General features: G+C 28.9%; 1 protein-coding gene and 1 long non-coding RNA gene across 2 annotated transcripts; one reads left to right on the top strand and one right to left on the bottom strand.

The window, feature by feature from the left end:
- The first annotated feature begins 5,191 nt into the window (after positions 1 to 5,191).
- Positions 5,192 to 7,439, top strand: LOC108450716 (uncharacterized). Its single transcript, XM_017748464.2, has 6 exons — positions 5,192 to 5,431; positions 5,685 to 5,757; positions 5,985 to 6,078; positions 6,187 to 6,303; positions 6,390 to 6,429; positions 6,663 to 7,439. Exons 1-6 carry the CDS (start codon positions 5,399 to 5,401, stop codon positions 7,134 to 7,136), a joined length of 831 nt encoding a protein of 276 aa, XP_017603953.1. The 5' UTR covers positions 5,192 to 5,398; the 3' UTR covers positions 7,137 to 7,439.
- Positions 7,440 to 8,595: 1,156 nt separating this feature from the next.
- LOC128292917 (uncharacterized) lies at positions 8,596 to 11,207 on the bottom strand. Its single transcript, XR_008282907.1, has 2 exons — positions 10,739 to 11,207; positions 8,596 to 8,839 (listed from the first exon to the last, which is right to left on the bottom strand). It is a non-coding gene; the product is annotated as an uncharacterized LOC128292917 (long non-coding RNA).
- Positions 11,208 to 12,980: the final 1,773 nt, after the last annotated feature.

Genomic DNA, 12,980 nt, shown 5'->3' with positions numbered 1-12,980 from the left:
ATAAAAATAATTAGAAATCATATTTAAATATATTTCAAATAAACATTTATTTGAGAAGTTTGATTTTTAATAAGACGATAATAGACTCGTTTTCATTTTCTTTAGGTAGCTCAAAAATTAAAATGCATTTATTTTTGCAACACCTAATTTATGACAATCGAGCAGAAAATAAATTAGCAATACATTGTTATTAATTGAGTCCAACCAATGAGATTAAGAACTTTAAATATTATATACATATTTATACAGCACTAAAATATAAAAAAATTAATGAAGAGTAAAACAGATAAAAATATGAAAATAATATTAATTTAAAATATACATGTCATGAATTATTCTCAATTTAATGTTAATTATATTTTTTCTCTACATTAATATAATAATGCCTATACGTAAATGAAGATTTTTATCCCATTATTGTAAAAAAATAAATTATAATTTCCCTCAAAGTCTACTGAAAATTTTTCATCTCCCTCAAAATTTTAACAATGTTTGAATAAAAAATCATAAATTATTATTAAAAGTATTTATGGGTTAAATTAAATCAGATGATAATTTGAATTTTTATAAGTCCGTTCATCTATTGAAATAGCTTTTCTTTTTCTTTTTAGTAAATTTCATTATATTATCCAAACAACCAGGCTAGCTGCTGCAACATTACAAAGTACGCATGCTTACAATGGAGTGAAATAATAGAATTCACCTTCCAGTTTTAACTAAGAACTAGACTGTAATAAGTCATCTGGATATCTCTAAGGTTATGCAATCTAAAAAAAATACACCTCTCATTTTCAAATTGCTACCTATTAAATATATGGAATTTGGACCAAAATACTCGATGCTACTGCACTTTATCAGTCCTGGGTCTAAGTTTATTCCACACAGCTGTAATTGAATATTTGTTCAACGAAAAGGCCAACTAATCCCCTTATTTTTCAAATGTTACGACTCCAAGTGCTGTTGATATCAGCTTCGTGAGTTTCCTCCTATTCCAATTGCATCCTATTATTCATAGTGATTTTTTGAGGTTCAATGAAATATTATTCACAGTGTCTTCAACTAACCGAAATTAAAGTTCACATAATTTAACTTCATATAAGATCCAAATAGAAACATTCGTAAGCTAGGCGACTTGTGTGGCCCATATTTTAGTTTTAGTTTTAGTTTTTTTTTTTTTTTTTTCAGGCCGGCTTACCCAATTCACTGTTATGAAATACATAAATATTTTTTTTATATTTTAATATTTGTACAGTTTTATAATTAAATTTTAACAAACGAATTACGCCGAATCCAAATTTAAATTTTTTTAAATTCGGATCTGACCAACTCACAAACATCTCTGCATCCAAAAGCTGACTTCTTTTTTAGACTGATACAGTTCTCATATTCATCAAACACTTATTTTTGTTGGTCACGTGCCTGGAATGTAGGAAGGAAAAGGGCGGGAAATTTTGTACTGATGTTTTACCGAAGAAAGCGGTAACCGGTCAGGTGATGCCCTGTACTTTTGTCCCCTTATGTCAATGGATTTTATCGGAATAAGGTTGTGTCTGACAACCTTTGTCTGTGACTGTTAGGGACCGTATATTACCGGTCACATCTGTCTAACGAGTTTTCCTGATCCAGCAGCTCTTTGATCCATGCTTACGGTAATTGGGTCAAACTGTAGTCGAATTGAATTTTTCATTTGTATCTTTTTACTTTGCTAAGTTAGTCTAACAGTCATTAATCTTTTAACTATTTCTATTTTTATCATCACTTTATAAAAATTTTCAATTTAATCTTCAAATTATCTGAATTTATTATTTTCATTATGCCATTAAAGCAATGGATTTTTAAAATATTTTATTTAAAACGATAGGTCCTATCATTTTTCTTTTTTTCTTTCATTCCTTTTTTCTTATTTGTTTGTACTAAACCTACTCGTTTTCATTTTCATTCGGTATGTTGTTGGCAGGCATCCTCCCAATACTAAATCAACAATTTCAACTGCAAATTTTGGGTTTCAATAGTTTAATATCTCGGTTGCCAATGAGATTATGAAATCCATCAGTAAGCCTATGAAAAATGTACATATTGGTTAACTTGGTAATAATGTCATGCGACTAAAATTTTATTTTGGCAAACAATCTGGGTTTAGTTAATTCTTTTCTTTTAAATTCACTTAAACTAAGAATTTTCAGGGAAAATTCTCCTAAACACTAAAATAAAATGAAAGTAAACTCTCAAGTGAATAAGCAAAATATGTACTTGAACCATAACATTGTTATACAAAATTTATCAAATTAGAATCTATCATGTAAAATCATCGGTAATAAAACTAAATGCAAAAGCGTACTTAAACCTATTGGTTTATTGAAATCTTTGATTCTATAGTTTTGATTTTTCAAATTAGCACACGAGTAATTCAGAGAAAGTAACTCACTCGTTTATAAAGATGGGATATTAAAAAAGTTATATGTGTAATTTGGAGACTATAATAACTTTTACATATTAACCCTAATTTTTAATCCACTCATTATCAATTATAAATAGTTACTAGAGTATCTACACATATTTGGCCCACACATTATTTAATAACTAAAGCTCCATAAACCTTAACCAAATTAAATTACTTTTATTTTGGGCTAATATTTTATAATAGTAAATAATAACATGTAATTACTATTATTAATTATATATGTGGTTAGACCTGCTCATAGGTTGGGTCACCCGCCCCACCCGAAGCCCTATCCAAAAAGTGGGAGGATTTGAGCATAGTATAGGCTCAAAAAATAAGCTTGGGCAAAAAATAAGGTTCGTTTAAAAAGTGAGTCAAGCCTTGAGTAAGAATTTTATAGCTCGGGCCCGACCCGAATTAGCAAATGGACAAAAAAAAACTGTTATTTTATTGTTGTTTTCTCACTATTTTGCTACCATTTCACTATTATGCTTTTATTGCTTTGTTGTTATTGTTTGGATATTGTATAATTCTTATTTTATTGTTACTTTTGTTACTATTTTAGAGGCATTTGTTTGTTACGTTACATCAACCTAATTTGTTGGGAAATTTTTATTTTAATGTTTTAGTATTTTTTTATGTATTATATTTTTAAATTTTTTATATAAAAAATTTAATTCGGGTAGGCCAGGTCAGGCTCAGGTTTTAACTTTTTTATTTGAGCCAAGCTAGATTCGGGCCTAACAAACAGGCTTAAAATTTTAGCAAGGCCTAATCCATTGACAACTCTATAAGTGACGTCTATATTTTCCAACAAAAAACCACGAGAAAGCAATAACATGTCAAATGTTTGAGTAAATGCTCTCAATTTATTTTATAACATTGAATGAAATGATTACAATTAATGGAAAGACCTCTGTTTATAGTTGAATTTCCCTAAACCTAATAGTACAGTTAAAATTACATCGACAATTGATATCAAAGCTTGTTTATAATATGAAAGTCTTAAAAATTTTAAATTCTATACAATTAAGGCTTCAAGTAGATTTCATGAATTGGACTAATATAAATGAGTAAAATGAACTCCATTTAATGCTGTAAAAAAAAGGCTATTGATAATTGTCTAAGGCTATGAACGTATTGGCTCAACAAGGTTTTACGTCGATCTAGAATAAAAAAATGGTTGTTCCCCATGTTGATGCTGCTCCTACTGCTACCGTTGCTCCTAGATTACAAAGGTGTAGAGAGAGGCCTAAGAGCACGGCTCAAGCCACCAGCATGACGATCTCCGATAAGCAGAGAGGTCTACTGCCCAAAGTTGGCAAGTTCAATTCAAACAAGATAAGAAGATCGAATGAAGGAGAAAAAGTAAAGGAAAAAAAAGAAAGAGAGAAACGGGGGGAAATAAAGAAAAATAAGAAGATAAGAATGTCGTGGGTCCACTGCTTTAAATTGTGATCGTTAACTTTACTGTAAAACCAAAATTTTACATTTCATTTTATCATTTATAAGTATGAAATATAATATTTATTAAACCAGTTATATAAAGTAATTTATTATCTCAGATTTAAAATAAAACTTACGGAAATCATAACATAAATGAAAATAATATTTAACAAGCGAAATTATATTTATTAAAGATATCCATTCAAAAATTATTTATGTGACGAAAACATTGATAAACACATGAGATTGCAATAAAGAGAATTTTGCATACTTATAATATCATTCATATTTGTTATAGATCTTAAATTCTATTGACATACATTTATAGTAAATAAACAAATAAAATATATTTACATTAGCTTATATTATCTATATTTACAAAATTAACAAACATGTTATCTATATTTAATTTCAGATAATTTTACATATTACTATTAAGTACTTTTCAAACATAAATCGTTTAACAGGACATTTAATATTTTTTTCTATAATATTATATAACTGGCTTTTTATAATATGAATTATATACAATATACAAAAACAAATAAAAAGAATTGATAGAAAAGTTTCATTATTAGACCAGCTAGTTTTCTTACCCTCGATGCATATATGTATTTATTGAATTTATTACATAATTTATTTAACTTTTATTTTAATCAATGTAAGTACAAGTAAATAAAGGTAATCATGAGTTGGGTAAGGTCGGGCTTAACTAAAAATTTAGGCTTATTTATTAGACTTAGACCAAGCCCGGCTTAAAAATGGTCTAAAATTTTGCTCAAGCCCGACCTAAATAAAAATGTTAAAATCTGGACTGACTCGGTCTACCCATATTAATTTTTATATTATTTTAAAATAATTTTAAAATATATATAATACATCAAAAATACTAAAAACTTCAAAATAAATTTTAAAAATATGTAGACTTAAATAACATTAAGATAAATGCAACTTAACAAGTAAATACGTATAAAATAATAATAAAATTAACAAATGCCTTTAAAATAATAACAAAATTAACAATAAAATAAGTTTTATACAATATTTAAAAATAACAATAAAATAATTGCAACATAAAAAGTAGATTTTTATCATTTAGTAAATTCGGGCCGAGTCGAGTCAGGCCCGAACAAAAAATATTTTACACGCGGCCTGATTCATTTTTTAAACGGCCTTTATTTTTTTATCTAAACTTATTTTTCGAACTAATATTTTTACCCAAATCTTTCTACATTTTAAGCGGGCCTTCAGGCGGGCCACCCATAATCATGTCTACAATTAAACCGGGAGACAGTTCTAGAGTCTAGATCGACTTGGACAATTAAACCGGGAGACAGTTCTACCGTGCGTTGACATAAAACAAAGAAGATAGGTCAGAAAAGTACGAGCTCACGAAAATTTGAACCTCAATCGAAAATTTTGCCGGTTACCCGCCCCCTCTCTTTTTATTTTTTTTGTTTTCCCTGTAACTTTCTTTCTCTAGGGTTTTTGCTCTTCAACGTTTAGCAAAACATGAAGAGGAAACTTGATACTCGTTTCCCAGCCGTAAGTTCTTCCTTTTTCTTGTTTCTCTTCAGAATATTTTCGAATAACATGTTATATATGTATATACATCTTTTAGTCAATCTCATCACATAGATAAGTTGTTGCTTTTATTTTGTTTTGTTTTTTATATGTTTTTCTGTCAATTAGTACCAATAAATAGAAAGCTATTTTTTGGAGCATTATTTAATTTGTACAAGTTTCTTATGAAACTCGTTTTAATTTTAATCGATGTTTATTTTTTTTGCTTTTATAGGCTCGAATAAAGAAGATTATGCAAGCTGATGAAGATATTGGAAAAATTGCCATGGCTGTTCCTCTGCTTGTTTGTAAGTACATTTGATTTTCCCCTTTCTAGACAAATATGTTGACGAATTTAATTATTGTTTTGTTCCTAAAAGGAACATCCCAACGGTTAGAACTTGAAATTTCCAGTTTTGAATCTGAGGTCCTATTAGGGTTTTCGGGGGGGGGGTGTTGAGAAAGTGCTATTTCCTGCTATTTAATTGACCTTTAATGGACTTTCTATTAAATTTATGGTAATCAATGTTTGCAGCTAAAGCATTGGAGTTATTTCTTCAAGATTTATGTGATCGAACATATGAAATAACTACGATGAAGGGTGCCAAGACTATAAATTCTTCGCATCTGTAAGCAAAAATTGCCCTTAATCCTGTTCTCTTTAGTAATTAGATCTTTCACTTGACATTGGGCTTTAAACATATTGAGATTAACTTTGTTTGGTTTTGATATTGCAGAAAGCAGTGTGTACAGGGCTTTAATGTTTTTGATTTTCTTAGAGAAATTGTTGGTAAGGTTCCCGACCTAGGTGGTCTGGATGCTGCTGCCGAGGATTGTCATGTTCCCAAAAAAAGGTTTCAACAGTTTGATATTTATCAGTGAATATATGAAGCAAGTTGGTTATCTATACTGTTGCTAATGTATACAAATTTATTTACAGGAAAGTAGCTGATGATGATGAGTCAAAGAAGAGCAGAATGGTAAGTTGATTCATTTTCTTTGGTATTTATCATGGATATGCCCTTTCTACTGTCCAACCTGAAAGCAGTTCGGGTTGGAGGACTCGGAGTTATAAGAAGAATGCACTTGCAAGTTTGAAATTTTAATTTGCTGCCTTTAGTGACCAGTTTAAGTCTTGGTAGCAATTATAATTCATGCCACGAGTCGCTGACTACCTGAAATTGTGTTCACTCTGGCTTTTTCTTTTTTGTAGCATGAGAGTTGCCATGTTACTAGCTCAAGCAGAGGACGGGGTAGGGGCAGAGGTAGAGGTCAAGGTAGAGGGAGACAAACAGCAGGGAGAGAGACTGCTGCACATTGTGGAAAGTTCGAAGATGACCTCGACATTTCTTATTTTGAAGAAAAGCATGATTTAAGCTTGGAAAGGCACGTGCCTGATGATGTGGTAGAGTCTGATGAGTCAAAGAAACATAATCATGCAGGGAAGAACATCAAAACTCCAGTTCGGAACATTGACCTCAATGCAGACTTGGATGAGAATGGGGACTTGATCACATCCATTGCTGCTGCTAGTCCAAGAACAGATGACATGCCTGAAAATAGTGAAAATAGAGAAGAATACCCTGGTTGGTCACTTTGTGAAATCGAGAAGATGGCTATTGATCCTATTAAACTTGCTGATTCAAATGGGGGAATAGATGACGAAGACTATGATGAAGAAGTATAAGCGAGATTGCTACTTTAATGTGTGTATTATTAGTTCAGAAATGTGCAGTTCTTTGCTGATGTAGATTACAGTGTAGATCTTGAAGAAAAACAATGGTAGGAAGCTTAGAAAAAAAAAGGAATCACTGACAGATACATTCTAGATCAGTCTATTGGTTTTAGCATTTGTTTTTCATTTCTGTGGGAACTTTGTAATATAGTTTTACACCAAATGGAACTGACGCCGGTTTTCAATTCTTTGATGATCAAGGAACATTGTTGATGCAACTATTCATGTCAAATATAAGTTATTCCAATTTTTTAATATGTTTGGATTTTCAGGGTATATCGTTTTGTGTGTTAAATTAGCCTTTATTTTAAGTTGAAAAGTAGGTTTTGATGCAATACAAGGATCTTTTACTGATGTAATACTGCTGTTCAAGAATGAAGAAGAAGCTGCCCTGTTCTGTTGCAAGCTAAAATAATGTCTATTGTACTCTTGTTTTAAGTTGGAAATGACTGAAGGCTGGTTCAGGTACAGCCCATTATTCCCTTTCTAAGCCGATTGATCTTTCTTGGACCGGATGTGATTTCATAGGCTTTTACATTTTCAAGCATCTTTCCATTGCTCACCCATAGTTTAATTTACTTTACATGTTTTATTTTTATTTATTATTTCAAAAAAAGAAAAGAAAACTAAACTGGTGACTGATAACCATCAAATGTCAAATTTCACCCAATATATATTTAAAAATATTTTTAAAAGCATAATTTTATAATAATTAGAGTGCTTATCAACCTTATCTTCTTCCACCAGAACTGGTCGTCCAAATAGCAAGATGTTCTTTTGTGGATATGATATTAGTGATACAATTCATTTTTATTTTCATGAAATTTAGCATCGATATTCACATGATAGGATTCATTTTATTTTAGGAAATAATATCATTGATATTGAATGATACAAGTTGATATGTCGAAATGATAAGATGCTGATTTTTTTCCCTTTTCTCCGGTGAATTTTAGTCAACACGTAAAATTTTTCATCTCTATTTTGATAATTTCAGACATAAATAAAAAAATTAATAAAATATAAAATGATTACTTTTTAAAAAATAACAAAATAAAGACAAGCACTTAAAGAAATCAATTGGGGAATTGTATTGTATTAATTATTATTACATGAATGATGTTAATCTATAAGTATCATATAATTTTTAAATCAACCGTGTTACAGAATCAATTTAGTTAAAAAAAGTTTAATGTATAGATTTTTAAAATGAATTAAGATTATTAGGATGAGATTTTGTTATGTCTTATTTTATATAATATTTAAACATATTCAATGACTATCAATTGAAGTGAGTATTGTTATCAATATAGGAGAATGTGAGTTTGAATGCGTTGAAATGTATTATTCTCCTATTTATAAATTAAAGATGGACTATGAGTAATTTTAAATATTATGTCAAAAAAACAAATACGATCAAAACTCTGTAAAAGATTATTAAAAAAATATATATCCAATGATTAACACGTGTACAAATTCTTTATCACTGAATATTTTCTGTCATTCATATAGTAAGTATAACCTGATCTAAATTAAAACCATAATAATTCGGGTATGGATGGGTTTTGATTTCAGGGTTGAGTCACTCTCATGCCGAGTCAGGTTTGGCAACTCTTTCCTGGACTTGCCTTTCCATCTTGTCTTTTGACTTTTCACTACAATAGTGACAAAATCACAAATATTCATTTCTTTACTCTTTTTTTTTTTAAATTTAAATTTTCTTTTTATCTTCAGGCTCAAACTTTAAAACCGTAAAACCATAAGGTATATAGCAACAAACAAAAGGAAATATTGCTTCATCATAATCTTATTCAATGTTAAAAGGGTTGGACCACAACAATAGATAGACTGTTCAATATCAAAGTTTTCATTTATTTATAATAAAATAGAAAGAAAAGATTGAAACTAGAAAATACAAGCAAACGAAAAGCCAGGAAACACAGAAAATAATAATTTCATTATTCATTATAACAGAAAATAATATTTACGTATATCTACCACATCTCATCCACGCAAAACCTTATTATCAATAGACATGGTTTTGCTCTCTAATTTCTAAAACGTAAAATTAAATACACATACTGATGATCCTATCTTTTAATTATTTAGAATTTCAAAACTTTCCCGAAATTCAATTTATCTAAAGATTGCTTTTGTTTGACTGTAAACATGGGTAGTTGGAAGCTATAAAATCAAACAACTAATTAAATTTAACTTTTGTTTGAATGGTATTCAAAGTGTAATAATTGGTTTAAATCATTAAAATGGGTTTTTCAACTTTTAACTTCTTTTACTTTTTTCCTCAATATTTAACTTCTTATATTTTGATTTGTTTTAAGCAAATCCCTATTTTAATGATTTAGGTTAAGGGTTTATTTTGGTAAAGGTATTTATTTACGTGTAAAATAAAAGTTAAAAGGGTTTAGGTAAACATTAACAGCTTATTTAGGTATACTTTTTCTTTTCTTATGAAAATAAAAACAATAAAATGTAACCTAAATGATACCGGCGAAAACGTGCAAAGATTGATTCTAGGGCATATATAATATAAAACTGATTTTTATAAATATAATAACATTACAGATTTTGTTTTAATAGTAAAATTGAAACCTTAAAATTAAGGGTAGACTCCATTTAAGGTGATTTAATTATTAATACTAATTTAATTATTCAATTTTAAAATTTATAAATTGATTATTAAATTAATTGAAAGATTTTATTTAAGTTATTGAACTGTTAAAATCGTTGTTATATGTCTTTCTCGTTCTCACCTTTAACACCAACCGGAAGCGTAAATTTCCTTTCCTCTTCTTTAGTTTAATTTTTTTTATGAAATAACTTTAAATGTCATAAATGAGAGAATCAAAATCTTTAAAAAAATATTTAGTTACTCAACTTTAAATATCGCCAATAAAAAAAATTTAATTAATAATATATTAATAGCTTATACACCTTGGGTCCTAAAATTAATTGTAAAAAGAAGGGCCTACTTGAGTGTTATAATGCCCTGCACAGTGTGAATTCCTTTCCATGACAGCCACGTGTGCAGTAAAATATTAGCACTAACCACTCGCTTTTTGAATAAGTTGAAGAAGCAGCCAAACATTAGAATTTATTAATAATAAAGATTGGAGGAGATGGCTCACTTTATTGCTAGATTTTATATAATATCATCATCATCTCTTTTTCTTGTCTAATCATCAGTAGTTTGTCTATCAACTCAGCTACTAAATAATACATACCCGCACTTTCACTTTAATTATCTAAATACAGCTAACTAACATTAAGATTAACAATTATGTTGTGCCGATGTAGATCAAACCCCACAAATTTCAGACATCAAAAATCTATGAATTCATCCATATCCTTATGAAGATATGAAACAGTTAAACCTGCATGACTCCCCTCATGCCATGTAAGAAGGCAGCCAACCGTGCTTGACAAAGCTTCTTAGATGGCATTCAGGGAGCCAGGCAGATTCACCAACCAATCCACATGGAAAACAAATAAAAAAGTAATCATCTTAGTTATCGATGAAAATAGGAGATACTCACCTGCACTTGAATTACGAGAAAAAGAAAGAGCTACCTCTGATGTTCTTCTCTCTTGTATTTCCATGGAAGCTGAGAAATTAAGGGAATTTAAAGAAGAAAACTGAGGAAAAAGGAAGCAAAGGCAAAGGCAAAAACAAAGTCCCTGGAGTTTATTATGGGGTAAAGGAGGAGGTTAAGGAAGGAGCAAAAGCGGCAACAAACTTCACTTCTTTTTTTTATCGGTCAATACAAAGACTATTTGTAACAAATAGTTAATTCCATACATAAAAGCCAAAGCGTTCTTGGGTTTTGCAGGTCCCCTACCTTGGATTTTCTGCCCTCCCTTCACTTCATTTTATATCTCGCATTCCCTCTATTTCTCCTAATCCCGTTTAATCATTTATACGAGATTTGTATGTAAGAATGTTTTTTTTTTTTACTCTTATTCGTAACCTTAAATCTTTAAATTTAAAAATAAATATATAAATTCATCCATTTCAATTATAATATCCGTCTCATTTAATTATATTTATTCTTTTCGATACAATGTTTTTTAGTGCATGCGAACTCATGTCCTCTTACACTAACACTAATACCAATACTAATCAAGTTAAACCTAATCATCTAGTATCCATTGAATTAAAACCTTATTTCACTTAAAACTTGAATATTTTTAAAAATTATTATGACAAATAAAATTAATATCTTATCTCAAAAGTAAGTTACAAATTAATTTTTTAATTAATTCATACAATTATTTAAATTTAAATTTAAGTTGAAACTTAAATATCAGTGTTTACAATTTTTTTACTTTATTGCGGATCTCTTTCATTAAAAGTTACTTTTTAAAATAAGCAACCAGATTATGCATTAATCAATTAGTAAAAAAAAAAAAACCTAATTCTCACAGTAATTCAATTTTTAACCGTATCTAAAGCAGACTTTCAAGTTAAACTATTGGTTGCATATAATAAAAAGACAAAGATATTTTATAATTTGAGTGCTAGCAGAGTAGAGACAGAAGGATTAACGGCAATTACGATGGGTTGGAAGAGGGTCAAAAAATAAATAAATACATAAGACAAAGGCAAAGGCAGGCATGGCTTGTTCCATTCTTCTTTAATGACTGAATACAACTCTTCACTTCACTATTTATTTCTTCTAACAATCCCTATTTACTACGCTTTATTTATTTCCTTCATTCTAAATAGCTAAAAACTCAGAAATATGTCCCTGGTTTCTTGCTGATTATATATATAGATATCAAGTTATTCATATATTGTCATATTTCATCTTCAACCCCGGCAAATATTCTAGAAAAAAAACAGGAACTTAGGGTTAATTTAGGAAAAGAATGAATTAGAAAAAGTGCAATAAAAAGAAAATGGTATTTTTTTACATTAATGAGAACTATTATGGTAAAAATTACAATCTTAAAAAGAATAAAATAATAAAAGCTTTAAAGAAAATGGTTCGAGAAGTTATATATATATATATATATTATTGTTGAGAGGCTTTTGGTTCTATGAATTAGGTTTTCAAGATAGCCATTCATGATACTCTAGTTCTTAGCAAAGTATGTGACACAAAATCTTTTCTAAGGACAATATTTTGGTTTGGTTGATTGCTTTACAAATGGTAATTCAAAGATTTTTTCGTAAAAGTCAATTCCTCAATAGATATTAAGAGATTTTAATGTAATACATTATTTTGTTTACCTAAGTTATTGTGGAAAAAAAGTCAAATAAAAAATATTGAAATTAGATATTTTAATTCATAAAAAAAGGAGATATTTTAAATCACTACCATCCTTAAAAAATTAAAACACATTACCATGCTTAAAAAATCAAGAGATCACATATAGAATATACATAATGTTATGTGTATATAGATTTAGACGACCTATTATACTCAAGTGATACATGTTATCTCCTAATTGGTAATTAATGATCAAAGATATGTATGATCATACTATATATTCATACCAATATAGTTGACCCTTAACATGTAATCCATTTTAAAAATTTGTCCCAACAACACCAACAGTCATATCTAAATTGCCTGATAAAAATGATCGACAAACCTCAAACTTTAAAATTACAATTTTTCAGGAATCATAATTAAAAACGTAGCATATAATAACAGAAAAAATTACAAAAATTCCTTCGTTAGCTTTTTTTTTTTTCTTTTTTGTGAATCACCATCGTTAGGTTTATTTAATCAAGGTTTGGACACTTCCAAAATGATAACCTACGCATAATTC

The sequence above is a fragment of the Gossypium arboreum genome, chromosome 5 (genome assembly GCF_025698485.1).
Source record: "Gossypium arboreum isolate Shixiya-1 chromosome 5, ASM2569848v2, whole genome shotgun sequence".
NCBI classification, from domain to species: Eukaryota; Viridiplantae; Streptophyta; class Magnoliopsida; order Malvales; family Malvaceae; genus Gossypium; species Gossypium arboreum.
Note: the sequence above shows the minus strand (reverse complement) of the source record. Positions and strands in the feature narration are given on the sequence as shown.